Genomic DNA, 24,030 nt, shown 5'->3' with positions numbered 1-24,030 from the left:
ACAGGCATAGAACACCAAATGGTTCGAGCACTCAAGTTAATAAAAACTAAATTTTTAATAAACCGTTATAAAACTGTCAATTTAATGAAACCTTAACATTCTTCGAACATGCACAAATATATGAAATCACAAGCCTCAACAATTTTATTAATTCATTCTCCGAAAGCAGCAGCCTCTTATCAGTGTCATTTGGGAAACTGCTGAAGACAATTCCGAGCTGAAGTGTCCTGCGTTTTAGGGCATACGTCCAGTGAACCTTCCATGAAAGACTACAAATAAGTGAAAATACACATAGATGACCTCCTTCTCTGCTATATGTATTGCAGATATCAGTTACCTATTTCATTAACATTGTAAAAAAATAGCATGTAGATCTTGAGCATGCCCAGTCAATTGTTATTTCAGGATGCACAGATGTTATACTGAACAAAGTTGAATTACACTAGAATATCTGTAATAATAAACATTAGCATCTCATGGCTTCAAAGCACAGTTCAACTAGTCCTCAGTGCACACCTACAAGGTAGATATTATGCCAGATACAGAGCAATTATGAGATTTACCACAGAGCAAGTTAAATAGACTGTATTGCCCAGTAGAACATTTATGCTGGAATTTCAAGAGAGGTTTCAGAGATCATCTTTATTAAACTAAGAACTGATGAAAAACTTTAAAATTGCATAACTTTTTATGACCCTAACTAGAAGACGACTCTGGTATGTTGTGGTTACAGGCAGAGTATCATAGGGAAAAGTTTTACTAACTGGTTATACTGAGAACTTACACCAGTAAAGAATTAGTAGATAGGCCACATACCTAAAAGATGAGATACGCAACATCAGGGTCAGTTCACTGAAGTCAATGGGAAATTTTGGCTCATTTAGGACTGCAAGGACTCTGCTCCACGACTGCAATATATTATTCTTCAGACCTGTACGTTTCTGGGTGAATATTGTGCAACATATTGCATATTCAGGAATATCACTAAGTAAACGTTTAGCTTTAGCACATACATTAATTGATATAGTCCAAGGCCAGAAGAAACTATTGTCATAATCTAACCTGCCCTCCTGTATAACACAGGCCAGGGAACTTCCCCAAATTATTTCTAAAGCTGATCTTTTAGAAAAACATTCCATCTTGATTTAAAAATCATTGGTAATGAAGAATCCACCACAACCCTTGGTAAATTGTTCCAATGGTTAATTACTCTTAAAAATTTACGTCTTATTTTCAGTCTGAATTTGTCTAGTTTCAACTTCCAGCCATTGGATCATATTATACCTTTTTCTGCTAGATTGAAGAGCCCATTAGTAAATATTTGACCCCTATATAGGTAAGTCACCCCTTAAGAGAGAGAAGGTTAAGCTAAATAGATTGAGCTTCTTGAGTCTATAACTATAAAGCATGTTTTCTTATCTTTTAATCATGCTCTTGGCTGTTCTCTGAACCCTTGCCAGTTTATCAACACCTTCTTGAATAGTGGACACCAGAACTGGACACAGTATTCCAGCAGTAGTCATGCTGGTGCCAAATACAGAGGTAAAATAACTCTCTACTCCTATTCAAGATTCCCCTTGCAGTGCAGCGGCGGTTGTTCCTCCCCCTCTGGATCTCCTCACTACGTCACCGGGATCACTGCCAAATATCAGGGGGGATTAGAAAACCAGTTGCTCTCAGTGGGCGGGGCACCAATCTGTGGGCTCTGGCCCTCAGGTGGGGACAGAGCTAACGAGCAGGGCGGAGCTGACAAGCTGTCTATAGTCTCAGGCCCTCAGTCAGGGCAAAGCAATTAAGCAGACCATGGGCCCTGACCTTCAAGCAGGGCAAACCTCCCAAGACGACTATGGGCTCTGGCCCTCAGTCAGGGGAAGAGCAAATGGGTAGTCTATGGGCTCTGGTCCTCAGGCAGGGGCAGAGCAATCAAGCAGCCTGTTGTCCTAGCATTGGCAGATGGCAGACAATGCAGGCCCTTTGACCTGTGGTGGGGAGGCTGCCACCCCAGGGTTGGGGGGTGGCATTGGGGGACCTGGACCCACCCGACTTCACTGGATCTGAGCCCAGGGCCCTAAGAGTGGTGCAGTGGCGAAGTATTCGGCCACCGGGTCAGCAGGAATTCCAGCCACAACACACTGACCTGGATACTGGCAGCAACGCAGCCTGACTGTAGTCAGCTGTCCCTGGGCTTCTTCCTCCCCTTGGGGTGTACCTCGATCCCAGGGTCGTCCTCCATCTCAGCCTGCCTTAGGCCCACTGCACTGCTGACCGGGAGCATCCGAAGTAAGCCTGCGCCCCAACCCTGAGTCCCGACCCCCTGCTCCAGCCCTGAGCCTCCCTCCAAACCTGGAGCCCTCTCCTGCACTCCAAACCCCTCATCTCTGGCCCCACCCCTGAGCCTATACCCCAGCCCAGAGCCAGTACCCCCTCCTGGACCCCAACCCTGAGCCCCCCCAAAACCAGAGCCCCCTCCTGCACCCCAGAGCCCTGACCTCCCTGAACCAGCCCAGAGCCCCAGCCCACACCCTGAACCCCTCGTCCCCCCCATCCCAAATCCCTGCCTCAACCTGCAGCCCCCTCCCACTCTCTGAATCCCTCAGCCCCACCCCCAGCCTGGAGCCCCCTCCTGCACCACAAACCCCTCATCCCCACCCCAGAGCCTGCACCCCCAGCCAGAGCCCTCACCCCCTCCTGCACCCCAACTCCCTGCCTCAACCTGCAGCCCCCTCCTGAACCCCAAACCCCTCATCCCCACCCCAGAGCCTGCACCCCCAGCCAGAGCCCTCACCCCCTCCTGCACCCCAACTCCCTGCCTCAACCTGCAGCCCCCTCCTGAACCCCAAACCCCTCATCCCCACCCCAGAGCCTGCACCCCCAGCCAGAGCCCTCACCCCCTCCAACATCCTAACTCCCTGCCCCAGCTTGGACCCCCCCCTCCCTCACTCTGAACCCCCCATTTCTGACCCCAAGAGCCTGCGCCCCCATTTAGAGCCTTCACCACCTCCCACACCCCAACCCAGCCCAGTGAAAGTGAGTGATGGTGGGGGAGAACAAGCCATCCAGGGGGCATGTGGAGAGTGCGGGCGCGGGGCCTCCGGGAAGAGGCAGGCTGGGCTGTTCGGTTTTGTGCGATTAGAAAGTTGGCAACCCAATGCTCCAGCAGTGGTGGTCCAGAGAGAGGCATTTGTCTCCCTCGGCAGCTCCCCTGCAGACTCTGTCTCCTCCTGGGTCAGGGCGCTGCCTGGCTCGGCAGCAGTGACAGAGGTTTGCCGCAAGACAGTCTTTCCCTGGCTGGGCTCTAACTGAGCTGGAGGTTCCACTTTTGTACTTCCTGTCCCACCTCTCAACTTCTGGTGGGAGGGGCGAGTCCGGCCTGACTCTGTCTACCTGGGCACAGAGAGTGGTTCCTCCCCTCTGGCTTGGAGGGAGGCCACACCACCTCACTACACTCGTTTATGCTTCCAAGAATTGCATTAGCACTTTTGGCCACTGTATTATACAACTCATGTTCAGCTGATTATCCATCATGACCCCAAAATCTTTTTCAATCACTGCTTCTCAGAATAGATTTCCCCATACAACAAGTATGGCCTGCATTCTTTGTGGCTAGATGTATACATTTACCCATATTAAAACACATTAAAACCCATATTGTTTGCTTGCATCCAACTTACCATACATAGCATTCATCTATTTGATGTTTATTTTAAAATATGTAAGGAACTCAGACATTATGGTGCTGAGCATAGTATAAAAATCAAGTTAGATTAGCTAGATAATCAGATCATTACTCTGATGCTATAGTGAGGAGTGGGTATCTATAAATATATGTGGGTTTTCGCAAACAAAACATTTAAGACAATGAGAAAGAAAATTTAAGTGGGGTAGAAATGGATAGATATGTATTTGTAGTTAGTCACTCTGCTTAACTAAGGGGAGAAAAACCCAGTGGATTACAAATGTGCTATAAATAACTTGTAACAAGTAACAACTTAGTCTAATTAGTTTGTACATTAACATTTTTCTGATCTAAAACGTAGCTGAACATTTTATAAAAATGTTTTTCAGGCTCTTCTTTGTTTCTTAAACACAGTTTTAAGACTTCTAAAAAAAGAAAGAGAGAAAAGAGAAAGCAAACTTCAGGCAGTACTGGTCAGACCTCTCTCTAAACAGAGACATAATAATTTACACATTGAAAGAGTTATGTGATTCCCAAATCATGTCTGTCACATGAATCCAAACTTGTCTCAGTCTGATGAAGTCTTTTTCACTGTCCAATAGGAACCTGCATGTTTCAGAACGGCTTGGAAAAAAAGGGTGTTCCAAATCAGGCAGATTACTACAGATGTCTGAATGACGATACTGTTGTTTAGAACTGAAAGACTACCAGATTTCACGTTCTGGAGCTAAGTTTCATGGATTCAAATTCCAACACTGTGGTTGTGACTGGTAAGTTTTTTGTTTGATTTTTTTTTTTTTACATTTGCTTCCTCTTTTAGCCAGCCATGGAATGCACACATGCCCGATCTTTGTCATAAATGATTCCCTGGAGGGAAATACAGTAGCAACTGGTCATTGTATCAATTCCAAATGGAAAATATCTCACTGCTGTGCCTTCCTAAGAAAAATCAGATGCATCTCTCTCCTTTATTGCCAACCAGTTTGGTTAGCTGCTCCCTTTCTCTCTCTTTTAAAAAAGAAATCGTTGACGACATCTTCTCCTGTCCAAGTTGTGTAGCTGTCGGCAGTATAAACTGTTAGATGAACCTGACCCAAAAGGAGCAAAACTAGGTTGCGTCAAGCCGCCACATAATCAGGGTCTAGAATTAGAACAACACATGGCAAATTTCAGGGTCTCGGTTTCATGGCAAGGTAAGAGAAAAATCACAGTCTCATCACTGCTAAACTAGCCCATTAAAATTAAATATACCAGATAAGCACACCTGAGCATGCAGGTCAAGGCACCAGATTTGAAAGTTTTCTCGCTAGCTATAGGTAATGCTGAATCACAACTGCAGACCCACCAACTAGAGAGGTTTTTGAACTTTAAAAGGTTAAAACTCTTAAGGAATGCTGCTATCCACTGTAGCTCTTGACATGCGAGTTGCTGGATAATTTTCCACTATAGGGCATCTGAGGACGTAGGGATGAGGCTGAAGCTACATCAACATGTTTGCCCATGATGAGCTCCTTGTTAGCTTTTCCCCTTACATGGTCGTTAGGTAGAGACTCCACTTGTTGAAATAGCTTTAGAATGACGTGTCTGTTAGATGCATAGGTGCCGCTTAGAGGTAATATAGATAATTATCATAGAGGTAATATAGATAATTAACAATCCCATTTTCACCTGCTTGTAATATAAACTTGCTGGCGCTGCTCACAGCTTTATCATCAACTACCTAATAATATTTCAGCCAATTTGATTTCTATTTTGGCTTAACTATTTCAATACAGTAAGACCTTCTTACAGTGATTTCTTTTAATAAAACAGCTTTACTCTAAGCAATAGTTCTTTCTGACCACAGCTGTAATTTACATATTGCATTGTGATCCAGTTCAGAATTTACATTTTACTATAAACAGCGTTTCACTCTGACTTGGTCCCACTATATTCTTCACTGAAAGTGAAGTGGAACAAGCATGGAATGATCTATATTTCCTTTTCGGGAAGAAAAGGGGGTCCTTTATTTACACACACACACACACACACACACACACGACAGTGAAGTCTGTGAAACTCATAGTCGCAATGATAACTTGTGGCAAAAAGATCAGTATGATTTTAAAAAAAGGATTAGATATTTGTAGGAAGAAAAGGGGAAAAAAAGGAAGAAAAATAAAAAAGAAAGGGAAAAGGAAAAGACAAATACTGGAAGCAATTTAAGGCAGGTGTACCATGCAGGTGGCCTAAAAAAATATTTGTTTGTTTGTTTTTTTAAAAACAGAGTCACTGCAGCCTTTATACTATAGCTAAGGCTGTATAGTTTTCATAGAAGTAACGTACTTTTTTAGGAACCAAAAGGGCAAATTTTACACACGTCTACAGATATTTTATTACATTTTTTATACTCTTTTTCATTGGGGTTTGTTTATTTCAAAAATTATGTGCTTTAAAAAATGGGGATTAAAATAGCTTTACAGGCTTACCTGTATTCGTTGTTCCACTGACCAGGATCTAAGACATTGCCTACAATCCACAAGTGCATACTATCTGTTGTGATTTGGGATGGGGATGCAGAGATTGGGATGTGTAGAGCTAGTGGGGAATTTTTTAAATTAATGTTTTTCCTGACAAAATGCCCTTTCAACCAAAAAGAAAAGTGGTATTTTTTTCATTTTTGATGGAAAATTTTTAACAAGAAATTGATTTTCTTTTTTCAAAAAACTGTCCATTCATCTCAATGGGCAACCCCTTTCACTTTTTCCCCACCTTTTCCACATGGAAAAAAGATAAGTGAGAGAAAGTGGGGGAGGTTTTTCCTACCAAAACAAAGCAATTTTTTTCAAAACATTTAAAAGAAAATTCATTAAAACATGATCATGAAATAGACTTTACCTTTTTCAATAAGTCAATATCTTTTTCAGCCCCCCCCTCCCTCCCCCGGAGCGCTGCTTTACCGCGTTATATCCGAATTTGTGTTATATCGGGGTAGAGATGTAATAGAATTCCCTTAAGTATTACAAAGGCTGTGTCTATCCAGTCGACTCATAGTCCACAACCAAGAATATCAAGGTCAAAAAGAACAAGTACACGAGTGCGTATAATCCAACTCATGGTACCTGGAGTTAAAGTACAGTTTAATAGCACTTTTTTCTTTGATTTCAGGCTTTGGTCCGTTTCGACAACACCTCGTTAACTCTAGCTGGGAAGCAGTGAAGGTAAGAACCGAAGAGCTTTTTCATGCAGGTCCATGTAGGAAACAAGAAGGGGGGATGCTTTGACTATAACTTCGTTCCTTCCATTGTTTGTCCATAGCCCAAAGCTGCTTCTTTTGTAATACACTCAAAAAAAAAAAAAAAAAAAAAAAGAGGGCAGAGGAAAAAGCAGAAACTGCTGAATGAGTAAAAGATGAAAATGCACATATTACTTATAATGCTTAATTTTGCTTTGAGGTTTTAAAATCTGCTTTTAAGTGACAGCCTTGCCTTGAAGAATTTAAAAACTGGACATATTTTTGCTGTAGTGCCAGAACACCACCTTCCGCCATCAAAGCAAATGCAAAGGCAATACGTTCATTGTATTTCGGGGGACATCTGCTAAATGAACAGAACTAAAATTGTATATTTACACACACGCATATATACACACACAACAACCTTAATTATAGAAATTGGAAAATAATCACTTTACTACAACAATCCCGAATAGTCTGTGGAGGATCCTCATTACCCACCGTCATGTTAGATCGCTACGAGCAAAGATCATGCAGTGTCCCTTGGCTCTGAGTGTGCCTTTTTGCTCAACTTTGCCTTCCCACTTTCAGTTGTTACCAGTCTCCACTGTTAATACTGAAAAACAAAATTATTTAGCTATGGGTTTTCCCACTGCTGGACTCTGTAACAAAAACATCCCTGAATTCCACCTTGCTACAGCCAAGGAAGATGAGATTTGGAAATTCCTTTTTGCTCCCCAACCACATGGGAGATCTGAACACATCTAGGAGACTCTCATTTGATCATTTCATCAATCTACTGCAGGTGTTAAAAAAAATGGTGGTTTTCAATTAATATTTGGAGGAGTCCATATTTCCTGGCAAGCACCATTTCCCCAAATAAGTTCAGGTAAATTTCGGATTATGTTTCAAAAGCATAACTTAAAAGGCTCATCTGGTGTTAAACCAACCAAACCTCACTTCCTCTAATCTGATTTAGGGTTGTTGCACTCAGACATAAGGGGAGGCTGAACTTGACAAATTTCAGCAGCAGGCATGTGGCTAACTGTAAAATAATAGCCTATTCCATTATATTTGAAAACTGCACTTATTGTACCAGCAGGTTTTATATGATTTATTAGTTGGGTATTTTAGTACCATAGCGCTCTCAAAAAGGTTAAAGGCTGTTGTATGTATTTCTGAGCAGCAGGAGCAGCTACAGATTTCTGCTGAGTGTGTATACGCATCATCTCTGTTCAGTACAATTTCCAGCCATTTGTAACACACAAAATGGCTGCTGCAGGTTTCAATGCACAACCTCACCCCCATTCCACTTCTTCTCCTTGGGTATTTACTTGTGTGAACGACTCTCTCTTAAATTAATTGTACAAGCTATATCAATGTACTTTGCTGAGTCACATGGACAGCCAGAATTGCAAAACAGAAAAGAGATTATGAAAATGTGATTTGAAGTGAGATGGAAGATGGATGAGGTGGAGAGATTGAAGGGTGGGGAGAGAACAGGTTCTGGATGATAGAAAAGCGGAAGATGCAGAGAATAATAGTGAGTGTGCACAGCAGGGCTGAGAGGAGCCCAGGGAAAGATGAACCGAGGTGGTGGTCACGGTCTGATAGGTTGGCTGAAACATGTCCTAAAGAAAACAAGAAAAAGAGAAAGATCGGTGCAAGATTCATCTGGATCATTGAATACATGAGGCGCCAATAGAGTAACAGCAAAAGTAAGACATTTGTGCACCATAATAACTGTACTTGTTGATGATGCAGTGTCCACTGCTACAAGATTACATCCTTTATGCAAGCTGTAATGATAGCTATTGAAGATTTGACTTTAATTAAATTGAAGTGCAGTAAAGCCAAGATTATTGAGATACTCCCTGTTGGCAAATTTTCTCCAGGATCAAAGCAGAAACCAACTCCTCTAGGAATACAGTTGTCTTCAATGAATGTGTACAGGAGAGGGCAGGAGATGGGGACACAGATCAGCACTGGAGGGGGATCTTAGCGTTTGGAAGAAGAAATCCATTAGGCATTCAGTGAAGTGATGAGGAGGAAGGTAATCCAATCCCCGTAGGCTACTAAAAGCAGAACACATACTTCGGTTGTACTTTTCAGTACCCCAAGCATATCAGGAGGCTTATAAATTATCTCAACCTGAGCTTGATGTACACCCCAAACCACAAATATTTATCACTTGACAATATGCTTGGTCATCACCACCTGATTTCCATTGGTCCTAATTTTAGACACAGTATCATCTTATCCTGGTTGAAAATAAAATACGTTCTTTATCTGCAAGCAGAACAGCCTAAGGCCAGAACACGCTGATGAAACAAGTTTTTGTAACATCATGTCATGTACCTTCTGTGCCAGGAAATTATGTAACGATAGGTATTTTTAATTATAGAATGTTTTAGCTAAGTCACGGATCACAGAGATCAAATCCCCTTCCCTCGGCTCCAACACCCTGTATGTGGGATTAGTTTCTGCTTGTATTGGAGATACTGCCTCGGTTTCTGATTCCATTGTGGTGCAAGGAAGCAAAATCTAGATGATGGAAAGAACTATGCAGCAAAACAAGAAGAGTCTGGAAGTTTGATAGACCAGTGAGTTGTTCTGGCTGGCCTATGCTTAAATAGCAATCTGGGGCCAAATATGTGTGTGGATCACTAAGTGATGCAAGGCAATCCTGCCACCCCAGAGGACCAACCATTAACACACCCAGATTCAATATAAAAAGGACTGTACAGTAGTAGCAGTTTTACTGACCACATCCATTCAGGCTGGCTGGCTGGCTATCTAGAACTAGCTGGCTCTCCCCTAAACACTGCCTCACCATGAGGGTTTTGTAAAAAGCCAGTCCCAGCAGGGCAGCCACTTGCCACCTATTTGTAGGTCAGAGTTTAGCTTAATCCCCAGTTCCTGCAGGAGCATGGCAGCAATCACAGAACCAAAAAGCATCGATGCAGTTTCACCGTCAAGATTCTTTAGCATGGAGCATTATAGGCAGATTCCTCTCATCCTGGGAGCAAAGACTTCTCTCCCTTGGGCCATACCTTTCCTCTTAAAGCCCTGCTTCCTTAAGACCACCCAGCTGCCAGGCCCTCCATCTCAGGTTGGCAGCTTCAAACCTCTCTCCTCAGGGAGTGGCGGGTACTTTGCTTTTCCACATGATTACTGAGCCCTTCTCCTTGCTAGTTGTAGGATACACTCCCCCATCCCAGCCGCATGGATGCATTGAGAGCAGTCTTTCCTTCTGTTATTTCAAAGCATTAGTCATGCTTTGGAGCACAGTGCCTCTCTATTTTCTGTGACTAGGCTGAATTCTCCTTTTTTGCCATCCTGAGGAGCCAGAACACAAGAATGAACTAGCCAGTCTAGGTCCATGATGCTACCAGGCTCTGAAACTCATTCATACTGTTCTGGAAAGAGACATTGTGATGGGGTGTACCAGGCCCTTCGAGGCCCCCTGCTCCTACCACACCCCACCCAGGAAAGGAGCAGTGAAGGTAAGTCCTCCAGGCCTGCCTAGAAAGGCTGCAAGGAAGCAGCCAATCAGAGCACAGCGGGCACAGTTAAAAGGAGTGCAGGGCTTGAGTTAGTCAGTTCTGGGCTGGGACCAGAGGAGTAAGGAAGGGTGCTTCTTGCTTGATGCTGGAGCTCCAGGGTTGGGTTCTGTTGGAATTGGCATTTGGTGAGGGAGAGAAGGAGTTGAGAACTTCAGCCCTGAGGTAAGGATGAAGAGGAAGGGGCTACAAGGGAAGCAGTCCAGGGAATGCAGCAACAACTATTAAAGAAAGCAACAGGTGGTGGCTATTTGTAGGGTCCCTAGAGTTGGGACCTGGTACTCCCACTGGCTCCTGGGGAAGCAGCTTAAGCCCAAGTGATAAGACTCAGTATTAAGTCCATTAATGGCTATTAGCCAGGATGGGTAAGGAATGGTGTCCCTAGCCTCTGTTTGTCAGAGGGTGGGGATGGATGGCAGGAGAGAGATCACTTGATCAATACCTGTTAGGTCCACTCCCTCTGGGACACCTGGAATTGGCCACTGTTGGTAGACAGGATACTGGGCTGGATGGACCTTTGGTCTGACCCAGTATGGCCGTTCTTATGTTCTTATTAAAAGCCTGAGAAACGGGCTAGAATTTAAACAGAACACCAGAGAACTACTGAGGACAAAGTCACCAGGGAGAAAGCCCTGGGAACAATGCTCTATACCAGTACAGGCATGGCCAAGAAGGTACTGAGGACTGAGCCCAGAGACAAGGCTGAAGCCATTAACAAGGGCACAAGGACAGGACTTTTTATCCTGGAAGTGGTTCCTTCCTGGATTGAGCCACTGAAGACCTGCCTGACAAGAGCGACAGCCAACAGAGGGGACCGGGAGCAGAGAGAGGGGGCAGGAGACGCTCACGAGACAGCTAAAAGGATTTTGCACTCCTAGTTGGTAAAACACTGCATTTGATTGCCTATTTTGTGATATAAATAAAATACACAAAGCATGTGAAGAATACCTGCCACGTTTGCATTAGCATGAGTTCACATCTCAGTTTGAGAAGATACACACGCACGGCATCCATCAGCATTACTGGGAGTTGCATCCATAGATGTCCCATTCATCAGAAAATATACTGCTTCAGTATTTAGGGGAAAGGACAAATCAAAAGGAAGTGAAGATATAAGTGGTTCCGTCAATTCAGGGTCACTGAGAAATGCTTCAAAATTTTTACTAAACACATGGCCTGGCACGGTTGACTAGTGCTGGAAAGACTGAGCTTTCCTTTTAGAAATCTGTCTTTGTAAAGTCTTTCATGGCTCTTATAACTCCAGTCACCTGAAATACCCTCTTAAAATATGCATGAAAGTGCAGCACCAACTTTTAACTCTTGAAACGTGGAGCATAATTTTCACTCTATGGGAAAGCAACACACACAATATATTTACCTCAGCTCAGCTGGCAAATTGCAGTCAGTGATTGTAGAGACAAGGTGGGTGAGGTACTAGCTTTTATTGGAGCAGACCTGAAGGAGAGCTCTGTGAAAGCTCAAAAAGCTTGTTTCTTTCACCAACTTCAGTTGGTCTAATAAAAGATTGTACCTCACTCAACCTGTCTCTCTAATATCCTGGGACCAGCATGACTACAACACCACTGCAAACAGTCAGTGATTATGACAGGTTGGCTGCTCAGTGTCATTCACAGTTCCCTCAGAATCACAAATGTCTTGAATTATTTACTTCATACTATAGATCCACCTAGTCCCCTCCACCTGACCCTGTTTCTAACTCTCCTCCAAAGAAGGTCAAGTGTCTGCCATGTGACAGCAGCCAGTTACCAAGTCAGCACAATGCAGGATCAAGCTCCGGGTCCCAACTCCATAACAGGACTCAAGCCTAAACACAGTGGCAAAACTCAGCATAATTAGTCTATGATGATTGCATTAAAAGAGAAATTGGCAACTACTTCTAGGAGCCAGTTTTTCTAGCAGCGGCTGAGAGACAGACTTCAAGCCCTGTTCTTTATTCGGCCATTGACTCTGTGATTTTAGGAAATGTGTCACTGATTTAACCTCTCTAACTCACTTTAACCAGCAGTGAAGGGAGTGCTATTTTATCTACCTCAGAAGGTTTTCATGGAGCTTAATTAATGTTTTTAAAGTGCTTTGAAATCCTTCAGTGAACACATACAGAGAATTGAAAGCTATTTTTAAAAGGTTTTTAATTTCAATGTTTCAAGTTTCCTTTTTTTTATAAAACATTCTGAGGAGCTAAAAGTATATCTGCAGCCCTTTAAAAAACTTTTTTACATTTATTTACGTTTGGTAAATATATATTTTAATTCCCTTATTCTTACCCCAGCACAACACTGTTAGGATCTTTTATAACACAGCATGTGCAAATATGCCAGCATGATTCTGGGCCTAATCTGCATGAACAGTTACTTTAAAATGTGTGTGAAATCATGGTGAATGTGCGTGAAAATGCAGTTGTGTATCTATCTAGGTACTGCTACCCTATTTTGACCTGAGCAGTTAGCCAATATTTGGAGTCTTGTGGATTGTTTCCATTAAGAGAAGTTGGTAATGGAGTCCTGTTTCCTTAAACACAATAGGACTCAAACAGGAGGCACTTTTTTTGTTCATGGTTCCAAGCCTCTTTCCAGCCAGTCCTCTGCCCAAAAATCTCCCTTCTCTTCGGGCTGTCTTTCCAGGGCATCTCTTGCTGTCTGCTTGGCCTCTCTCTGCCTGTTCTCTGGCTGCTGCTTAGACACACACACCACCAAACAATACCCAGCAAAACTCTTCCATCCCCATAGCTCACTCTCTGAGCAGCCTCGCTTGTGTATTGTTTCAACTAACTTACTTCAAAAAAGGACCTTAACAGCTTCTTACATTTATTCTGAATGAAGGGATAATTACACCCACCAGCTTCACCACATCACACCCAACCTCCATCATAACAGTATGTATTTGGTCCTCATCACTATAATATCAACGTGCCCCATAATATTTAATTGATTATTATCTTCATAGCAACCCTATAGAGCAGTGTTTCCCAAACTCGGGTTCGTGAATGTTACAGGGGGTTCTCGGGGAAAAATTCCCTAATGGCGGATAGAGCCGTCCCTAGGGACCCCGGGCAGCAATAGTGTCTCAATGTTTCACTGTACTCCCTGTCAGTATCCATCTGTTGTTTCTTGTCTTAGGGCAGGTCTACATTACAGCCGGGATCGATGCTCTGAGATCAATCCACCGGTGGTCGATTTAGTGGGTCTAGTGAAGACCCTCCAGATCGCTCTCCAATTGACCCCTGTACTCTACTACCGACAAGAAGAGTAAGGTAAGTCGATGGGAGATTTTCTCCCGTCGACCCCCCGCAGTGTAGAACCTGCGGTAACTCGACCTAAGGTACGTCGACTCCAGCTACGTTAGCTGGAGTTGCGTAGCGTAGGTCGACTTTTGGTGGTAGTGTAGACATAGCCTTATACTAAGATGTAAGATCTTTGAGGCAGGGGCTGTCTTTTTATTCTGTGTTTGGACAATGCTTAGCACAATGGAAGTCATGGTCCATGACTACAGCTGTAAGGAACTATAGTAATACAGAAATAGGCCATGTCTACACTACAAACTTTGGTCAACACAAGTTACATTGGCGTAGTCACCAACATTGGTATATTTGTGTCAGTGCAAAGTGCAGTGCACTATGGGTAGTATCAGAGTGCCACATGCTGCCATCTGGCACAATTCTTTTGGGATAGAAATGACCCAGGGATCTCTGGGAACTAGGGGTCAAATTCCCAGCATGCAATTTCTCCATCCCCTAATACCATCCATATCCCATAATTTCTGCACTTTAAAACCTGGGGACAAATTTCAGTGTCCACCATCTCTGACAGAAGCACGGAGCCCTCAGAGATCTGCACTATTCTCATGAACATTGGAAGTACAGGACACGATTTTCCTGTATTTGCAGACCTGCAGGAAGTACCACATCCACGGGGCACATGGGAATTTATTCAAAGAGAATTTGCTGACAGGGAAAAACAGTCCAAGGTTGTTGGCAGGGGCGGCTCTAGGATTTGCGCCGCCCCAAGCAGGGCGGCACGCTGAGGGGGGCGCTCTGGCGGTTGCCGGTCCCGCGGCTCCGGTGGACCTCCTGCAGACGTGCCTGCGGAGGGTCCGCTGGTCCCGTGGCTTCGGTGGAGCATCCGCAGGCATGCCTGCGGGAGGTCCACCGGAGCCGCGGGACCAGCGGACCCTCCGCAGGCACGTCTGCAGGTCCACCGAAGCCGCCTGCCGCCCTCCCGCGGGACGCTGCCCCAAGCGCGCGCTTGGCGTGCTGGGGTCTGGAGCCGGCCCTGGTTGTCAGGGGTGTTCATGGATGACGGTGGTACTTCTGGGCCTGTGAAATGAGCACTGACTGGTGGGATTGCATTGTAATGCAGGTATGGGATGACTAGCAGTGGCTGCAGAACTTTTGGATGCAGTCCAGGGACATGAGAAAAATGTTGCATTGACAGCAGAGAAGTGAATGGTGATCACACTGTGGAAGCCTGCAATGCTGGATTGTTACTGGTCAGTGGGAAATCATTTTGGAGTTGAAAAATCCAAAGTTTGGGCCATTGCCAGGCAAGTGAGTAGGGTCATTAAATTGTCTCCTGCTGTGCATGATTGTGACTCTCTGCAATGTGCTGGATGTTGTGGATGATTTGCACCTATGGAGACCCCAACTGTGGTGTGCTGATTGATGGCACGCATACCCCTATTTTGACATCTGACCACCTTGCCATAGAATACCATAGAAAGGGCTATTTTTGTACAGATGTGCAAAGCATTGGTGGATTACTGCGGATGCTTCACTGCTATCGGGTTGGGCTGATCAGAGAAGGTGAATGACGTGTGCAACTTTAACAGCAGAAGACTTTTCAGAAATCTGTAAGCAGGGACATTCTTTCCTGAGTGGTGGATTACCTCTGGCAATATTGAAATGACAAGAGTGATTCTGGGACCCAGCCTATCCCTTGCTCTCCTGGGCTCATGAAGCCATTCACTGGCCACCTCAACAACACAAGGAAAGATTCAACTAACGGCTCAGCAGGCACGGAATGACTGTTGAATATGCTTTTTGTAGACTGAAGGGATGCTGATGCTGTGCACTGGCTAGATTGGTTATAGCTGCCTGTTGTGCCCTGCATAATGTCTGTGAGGCAAAGCCCCAGCTACAGTAAGTCTGGCCTACCAGGAGCTGGGGGACGGGGAAGGATTTCTGTTGCCTGAAGCAATACAATTTCAGTCCGGATTCCACAGGTATGAGCAAAGGGCACTGAATATTGGCACTGTTTTCCACAGGCAGTAGCAGTTTTAGCTGACGCGGCTAACAAAAGCACAGAGCACACAGCTGCTATTGGTATGCCGAAGCCGCCCGGGCTCATATGTCGCTAACTTGTTTACTGCAATAGTGCCAGCTGAACTCATCGCAAAGTGGCGTGGAAAAGCATCCTTCCGTGGAGGCAGCCGTCCTTATTAGAAACCTTACAAACCTTTGGGAGAGGATTGCAGAGTATCTCTATGAAAGTTTAATCGAGATGTCTCAGGAGGGTGGAAGGGACCATCCCTATGTACATAAACAAACTGCTCCACATGCTCCTCCTTCACACCCAGCTTAACCCTACAGGAGAATGAAAAGCACATGCCAACTCTACCTCTCTTTGTTGTACCTCTACCTCTTCTAATAGGAGTAAAACAATTAAAAGTCAGTACCCCTGCCTTGTTAAGGGGGCCTGGGCTGGGCGCCATCCTTAAATTTAACCATTGTAAAGAAAAACGCATGCACACACTTACCTGAGGTCCCTTCCCCTTCATCAGGCTCAGTCGTGCTCACCTGGAGGGACTGGCTAGACTGGGGCAGTCTCAAACAGGTCCTGGCTCGTGATAGGGCTGCAGCCTCCTGCCGTCTCTCTCCCCCTCTTCCTCCACCTCACTGTTCGTGGCAGGGGTCTCTGTCTGGGACTCCTCAGGGGTATCCATGATGCTGTGCTGGGTACTGGGGGCGTCTCCACCAAGTAGGACATGCAGTTTGTTGTAATAGCGGCTGGTCTCTGGCTCAGCATTAAATCGATTGGTTTCCCTGGCCTGGTGGCATGCCTAGCCAAGTTCCTTTGCTTTCATGCAGCACTGCTGCTGATCCTGGTCATACCCCTTTGCCTGCCTCCCCCCACGCAATCTGCTCATAGATGTCCACGTTACTGTGGCTGGTCCATAGCTGTGCCTGCACAGCATCTTCTCACCACAGGCCCAGGAGACCCAATACCTCCTATCTACTCCTGGCAGGATTGTGTGGAACCAGCCTGTTGGTTGGACGGTTGCGCAGAAAAAGGAAGAGCTGCTAGGTGTGCTTGCCACTCTGGGCAATCAGGAAAAGGCATTTTAAAAACAAGCAGGAGGTTTGAAAGGAGGTGAGGGGGTAGCTTCCAGTCTCCATGACTCCAGGGCAGCGGAGTTTACAACTGAGACCAGAGCGGTCAATGTCGCAGGGAATGTGGCATTCTGGGACAGCTGCTGGAGGACTCGTAGGGTCGACACAGGTCACACAGTACCTACATTAGCACTGCACTAACCTCAGTAGATTGACCATGGCTCCATGCTGTTTGAGGAGGTGGTGTTATTGCATTGCAATGACAGGGTGGGTACATCAGCCAGAGAAATTTGAGCGTAGAGACATGCACAGATAGGCTGACGCAAAGCGGCTTACGTCAACCTAAATCTGTAGTGTAGATCAGCCTAAATAATAATAAAGCACTTATTAAGGATCTAACAGAGAATGTTTCTTCCTTTCTGTCCCCGATACAGTCTTCAGCACTTTGCTGCTGATCAGAGTTTCTCCTGTATAAACTATGGGCCAAATTCACGCCTGTGTGTGTCGCCATTGATATAGATGGAGCAATACCAGGAATGAATTTGGCCTAGTCGGTTACAATTCAAACTAAGAGTTCAAGAGGTGAATGACAGCAGCAGCTTTAACATTTATTTTTGGTCCCCATGTCTTACAGAGAATTTACAATCAGTCACATTACCAAGGCCTTGCAGTTAAAAGAGGAAAAATCTCATTAAATATTCAAATTAAATATGCGTTAAAAAATAAAATGCTAATCGTAAATTGGCTCGGGCTTTATTTTTTTTGGAAGGAGAGAGACAGCACTGCATTCTTAAGCAAAGACGATACAACGGCCTCTCAAAGACTGTCAGTGCCCAGAGGAAAAAGGGCTGGCAGTGTTCTCTAAATGTGTTTACTTCCCCACAGGCATTGTTTCCTTGCTCGTGTCACATAGTTTATTGAGCAGAGCTAATCAATGTTTCCGCTGACAAGAAAATTGGAATCGTTTATTTAGGAAGCCAGTGTTCAAGGGCAAATTTCCCAGTCCACACAGTTTAGACCTGGGCTCCTTCCATGCAAGCGACCCTAGTGAGAAACAGGTCCACTTTCCCTTAAAGGCACTGGGATGCTCTCCCACCGTGCCTCTTCCCCAGTACACACCTAGTTTCCCACCAGACCCTTCCCTAACACAGACCAGATTCCTTCTGCAGATGCCTACTTCTCACAGCAGACCTACCTCATGGCTTACCAACCACTCCCCTGCTCCCTTGCCCTTAAGCCCTGACCAGAATCCCCCCATGATTCATCCATTAACCATCGGAACAATTTACCGAGGATCAGGGTGGACTCTCCATCAGTGGCAATTTCTAAATCAAGATTGATGTTTTGCTAAAATATATACTTCTGCTTCCAACAGGAATTAATTCAGGGAAGTCCTATGGCCTGCGGAGTACAGGTGGTCAGACTGGTTAATCATAATGGTCCCTTCTGCCCTTATAACATATGAATCCTTATGAATCTTCTGGATGCCCCTTTCGATGACAATTTCCTCATTTTGTCTTTTGAGGGTGGTTGGCTGGCCCCTCCACCAATCTACTCTTTAGATGGTTCCATTATTTCTCTCACTCCAAATCCAGAGCAAGAAACCAAATTCTTCAGGGAAAGCATTGGGGTTCATGTCTTTTATAGGCAAAGCATAAGGAGAATCCCATCCCAATAGGTGGCATTTCCCTATATTGAGGAACCCCCTACAGCAGCTAGGCAGATGTTCCACAGTACAGGGAAACCTTGTCCGTTACATCTGGAGTTCCTTGCACTGATAAAATCACCAAGCCTGAAATAAGTAATCAAACAACAAATATGGCCCCTTCTCACATATTTGATTACAACTCTCTGCTATTAATAAAATAAAGCTGCATATACACCAGGGATATTTCCCAGGGCCAACCTTTTTCCTTGTCGACAGTGAGGTAATTCCTCTTTGTCCAAAGCACCTAAAACTAGAATAAGCCCTAGAAAACAGCATAAGGGAGCGTGCTGCCTTGGCAGAAGTTGGATTAGATATCCTTGTGGGAATTTTGTATGATGTGTGTCTCAGCAGAAGTTTGGCTCTCAAGTCCTCTGAAGGGACAGTGTTGGTTATATCAAGGGTTATAAAACATTTTTCATAAATTGCACATCTTGAGAGAGATGATATACATTATACAAATGGTCCATAGAGATGGCTGGTCCATAGAGATGGCTTAGTTCTTCTCCTTGTTTCCAGTGGCTAAATCACTTTAAAAGTAGCTAAAATATATTAAATATTTTCCTAATGTCACTTTCTCAGGTAAGCCATTGCTTTTTGCCAAAGAGATGTTTGGTTATCAGGGGGAAGGGATATGGTCCACACAATCAGTACTAGGGAAGTTGTCCATGGACTATTTGGGAACTGCTAGGGTAGATACGTTGCATTGCGATATACCCTCTGAATCGAACCAAAGTCTGATTTTTCACATCGTCCTTTGAGACAATCTAATGCTTTTCAACCCTGTGTTGCTTCTTTCTATGTACAGGAGATGTCCAAGTTAGGCCTTGGTGAAAACATAGATCTACACATCATGCAACTGCCAGTGGCTTACCAAAAAGCAAAGGATCTCATCTGTAAGATATGGGGGACTCTTCAACCACTAGTGAGTGATCATTATATAGTTGAATTTTTTTCGCTTAAATTAAAATTGAACCAAATAATACAATGTCTGTTCAGAATGTGGATACAGCTTGTCCACTAGATATAGTCAGAAAAAAACAGGATAGAAAAAGAGGGTGGAACTCCTGAGCGTGTGCCGAGAGGTAGGGTAGATGGAACAAAGAAACCTATTTGAGCTTTAAAAACCTCTCCCTCTTTTCAGCACATGAAATAAAGGGTAATATCTTTCAACCACCTGAAATGATAGTGAGCAATGGAATATAATTTTGTCCCTCTGAGACAGGCAAAATGGACAATCAGGTCTTTGAAGGACACTGCTGTGGAGTGTTTTCATAGTTACAGCCACCAAGAATATTGGTGCCAATGATTCTCTGTATTTTTCATTCTGTGAACCACTTCATCAGAGACAGAGCCCTTACATGATCTCACTTTCTCCTCCCACCCTCTTACTGAGTGAAACAATATGAGAACCATTCTGTGGACCATCACCAAAGACTTCATGAACCACTGGTGATCTACCACTGGAAATAGTTATGCTGGCAACCTGCATGAGGAGGGTCTTTCCCAAAAGAAGCCATTCAGTTGCTAGAATGGCTTCTGGCAGCTCTTAACAAGGATCTGAAGGAGAGGTAAAGAGAAATTAGATCATGACCCAAAAGTGAACCCTAGCCAGACCACAGATGGACTCAATGCCTGTTTGTTCAGAGTGTGAGCTGTAGCAGAGGTAGCTGAATGTGTGAACAAAGCTAGTGTAGCTCTGGGCAAAGAGCGAAAGGGATGAAGTGCTGGATTCTGTGACAGTAGCTAACTTAAGCTCAGAAAAACAAACATGGAAAAATACACGGGGAGATTGGCATGCACATCTGAGAAAGCATGGGTGTTGGAGGAATATTTCTCTCCTGTATCTAGTTTAGATGGAGTGGTGGTGGTGCAGAGATACAGAATCCTTTGGTTCCTTCACAGCAATCAAATGACAGCTGAAGAGAGCCCTTTACGTGCTAAACAAACATCTCCTACAGTACCTAGTCATCTATCTAGGTTCTTAGATGATGCTCATGATCAGGGTATTAGAGTGTGTAGCCTTATAGGACAGGATGACTGCTAACCATTACTCATTACATATCAGTGTAAGAAATCTACCACATGAATGTTTGAGAAGTTTAAAGGAACAGCTATTGTTCAAGAGGTGAATGTACACACCTTAGATACATTTTTGGGCAAGTGATCGATTTGGTTTTTACTGGATCCCCATAAAAAAACCTTCCTCTTATGAAAGGAAACTAGATCAACACAGAATGTCAGGCTTTTTAACAATGTTTTTGTGAAATAAATTTGAATCAGTTGTATACATATCACCACTAGGAAAAAATGTTTACACTTTAAAAAAAAATTAGAAAAGAAAAGAGTTCATTATTGAATCTTGAGGTATTACATGGACTGGTAAAGTTGTAATTGTTTGATAGTTATGAAATGTGTATTTTACCGCACTAAAGCATGTTCCTCTCAGTAGACAATCAGGAGCACCTAATGAGAATGAGGAACATAAAGAACATCACTTCTGCCTAATAGCGATGCATTTATCTGGTATCAAGTGATCAAATGACACTTTGATATAGTGATGAGCATGGTATAAAATATATATGCATAAAATAGTCCTGGCCTACCCATTGATAAATACAGATTTGGGGCCAAACCTTGCAATCCATTAAATTGAAGTTTTGGGTGTGCAAGAAACTCAGGATTTCAGCTCTAAAGGAAGAACTACAGGAAGTATTTCTTACTCCAGCATTTTCATCCAATAGAGTATTTGTCATTTTAAAATGAGGCTTTAAAAAAAAATCCTTCTTTGTTTAGTTGGGAAAACTATAGCTCAGTGGTTTGAGCATTGGCCTGCTAAACCCAGGCTTGTGAGTTCAATCCTTGAGGGGCCATTTAAGGGTCTGGGGATGGGTCCTGCTTTGAGCAGGGGGTTGGGCTAGATGACCTCCTGAGGTCCCTTTCCACCCTGACATTCTATGAAAAGCTGCTGACTTTGATAGCTTGATTAAGAGGATTCTCTGTCCTGAGGGCAATATAATTTGGAGTAGGTCCTTAAAAACTCCCCAAAATATCTGTGTATGTCAGACATTATTGTGGTGGTGCAGTTTAAAGTGTCAGCTAAAGATTTATGATGAAAATTGGTGCAACTTGATGCACATACTAATGAGGAAATAGTTTAGCTTTTAACAATGGTGCTGTATGCAGAACAGGGAAAGAACCGCTGTAAATTACAAAAAGGTGCTGCATATATCCTTGTGCTGGTTTCCTAATCTGATTCGTCGTTTGTTTTATCTGAAGTCCAAATTTGGTCTACATTACAAAGGGTTATCTAAGTTTTCTGTGAAGAGGAGCTGTAAGTAAGACACTCCACCTTGGAGCTGGTATTTCATAAACTGCTTGGTGCTATTGCATTGGATGTTTTTAAAAACAGGTCTGTCATTTTCATTTCCTGTTATTCACTCTGGTGGGGGCAAAAAACCAGCTCACTGTTCACATTGGACTCGCTTCATCCTCCAAAGCGATCATCATCCTTGAACAGTGTGGGAAGAACAAAGGCTACAAAGAGATGGATGTTTGTGGTTTTTGCCCAGAAGATGGCTGTTGTCTGTTAGACGGCCCAGAAAAGATTGAGTCTACAATTAATATGAAAACTCTCTGGAAAAACATTTCGGTGGAAGGAATTGATGTCGTCTATTCCAGAGATGCAGGAAGGTAACACATTATTAGTGGGAGAGGAAATGAAAGCAGCTCATTTCACCTTCAAGAATCATTACAAGTACTTGCTCCCCTACCAATACACATCTCTACTTAAAGTTAACAATCACAGGTGTGAAAAGGACACAAGGGACTGAAAATTTAGACTGATGATTTGCACAAAAAGTAAGGCCAATGGAAATGTTTCCTTGGATTTGTAAATTCCAGTAGAAACGATTTTTAAAACAAAATATGACAGTGACCCAATTTTTTCAGCACTGTGCAAGATAATGAGAAACCGATTCTGACTAGCCACTGACTTTAATCTACTTTCATTGTCCAAACAGGGCGAGGCAGACAAAAGGTGAAGGAGCAGCCTTCAGAATAAACAAATTCATTTTAAATTTGTTTCTTTAAAAAGAAAAAGTGTCTATGGTAACTAACAATTTTTTTTAATGTGATTCTTTAACCAATCTTTAAAACAAACAAAAACCAGGATTCTTGAAGGTTATTTTCAGAGTGTTTGGGTCTTGGAGTGATGTGATATGAGAAAAGGGAAGAATTTATCCAGCAAGTATCTTACACAGACAACATTTTTTTGAAATTGTGCTACTTTTATGTAGGGGGCTGGGAAGTGGGGCTATAGTTGTGTGTGTTTGTGTGTATGTGTGTGCGTACACATACAGCTGGGTAATTTTCCAATCTAATTTCGTTTATGTGATCTCACAAAGCAATGCATGTATTGTGATTTTTATTTTGCAGAAGCTATTAAGTGGGTGTCCATCAAATCAAGCCAGCACGCAAGGAATGTTTGTTTCTCAAACTGTTTTGGTTTTTTTTTTTTAATTTCCATTTTTCCTAATACAAAGCACATAAACCAAATCTGGCTTAAGTGCTTAAACTGTGTTTAATTAAATCCAAGTTTAGCTTTCCTTAATTCTGCCTTTTTTTTTTTAATGTTGTAGGTACATCTGTGATTATGCCTATTATACCTCTCTGTATTATGGTAATGGAAAAGCAGCTTTTATACATGTGCCGCCATTATCCAAATTGGTAACAGCAGACTTTCTAGGAAAAGCACTACAAATAATTATCTTAGAGATGTTAAAGCAGTGTGGGGAAAAATGAATCAAGATGGTTTACAGAAGACATGCAAGTTTCTCAGAATACAGTAAAATTATTTTACCTTCCTCTGAGGCAACCCTTAAGATTAAAAAAAAAGTATTTCATAGCGTGGGAGTGCAGAATTAAAATATGTTCCAAAATCCTACAATAACTTTAGCAAATTTTTCATTACATAAAAAACTTAAAAGTAAAACAAATTACAAAGGAAAAAATGTAAACAATCTTAGGGGAACACCAGTGACTGGTGATTTATCTTGCTAAATGGTAACAAATTTACTTCTGATTTAGGATACAAGGAAAATTCTCAAGAAAATGGTATTTAAAAGGCTACCTTGCCCAACCCCCAAAGACTTGTGAAATGAAATGTCAAGATACAAATTGCTTTAAAAAGCACTTTGAAAGTTTGTTCCTGCTGTCCGATATGCAGGTAGACTTCGTACAGCTTACATAATAAATTGCAGTGATGTGCATGATTACGACCATACAAAATTACAACTTCATATATACACAAGGGAGAATTTTTTCCCCCAAGCCCAGCAGAATAGATCAGCCATACGAAAGCTCTCATTTGTGGAAAATCACATGCAATGCTCCCATCTTGTGGGCCTTTAAAATCACCCCCCCCACACACACACACACAGCAGTTTCCCTTTATATGCCAAACTACTGTTCCCTCCTCAAAAACTCACAAAGCTTTTCAGTGGTGACCCTTGCATTTGCTTTCAG

At 43.3% G+C, this 24,030-nt stretch overlaps 1 protein-coding gene across 1 annotated transcript; it reads left to right on the top strand.

Moving 5' to 3' along the window:
• The first annotated feature begins 1,446 nt into the window (after window positions 1-1,446).
• Window positions 1,447-23,307, top strand: PGPEP1L (pyroglutamyl-peptidase I like). The gene is made up of 6 exons (XM_044979708.1): window positions 1,447-1,542; window positions 4,279-4,446; window positions 6,824-6,876; window positions 19,313-19,429; window positions 21,968-22,197; window positions 23,145-23,307. The coding sequence occupies exons 2-6, from the start codon at window positions 4,413-4,415 to the stop codon at window positions 23,305-23,307; spliced, it is 597 nt and encodes a 198-aa protein (XP_044835643.1). The 5' UTR covers window positions 1,447-1,542; window positions 4,279-4,412.
• The last annotated feature ends 723 nt before the right edge of the window (window positions 23,308-24,030 follow it).

Source organism: Mauremys mutica, chromosome 11 (assembly GCF_020497125.1).
Source record: "Mauremys mutica isolate MM-2020 ecotype Southern chromosome 11, ASM2049712v1, whole genome shotgun sequence".
NCBI classification, from domain to species: domain Eukaryota; kingdom Metazoa; phylum Chordata; order Testudines; family Geoemydidae; genus Mauremys; species Mauremys mutica.
Note: the sequence above shows the minus strand (reverse complement) of the source record. Positions and strands in the feature narration are given on the sequence as shown.

What these genes read in the sequence shown, in the direction of transcription:
- PGPEP1L (XM_044979708.1), top strand. Translation starts at nt 4,413, where the DNA reads ATGGATTCAAATTCCAACACTGTGGTTGTGACTG. An exon ending in CTAGCTGGGAAGCAGTGAAG is followed by an intron (nt 6,877 to 19,312) that starts GTAAGAACCGAA and finishes TTCTATGTACAG; the next exon opens with GAGATGTCCAAGTTAGGCCT. An exon ending in TATTCCAGAGATGCAGGAAG is followed by an intron (nt 22,198 to 23,144) that starts GTAACACATTAT and finishes TTAATGTTGTAG; the next exon opens with GTACATCTGTGATTATGCCT.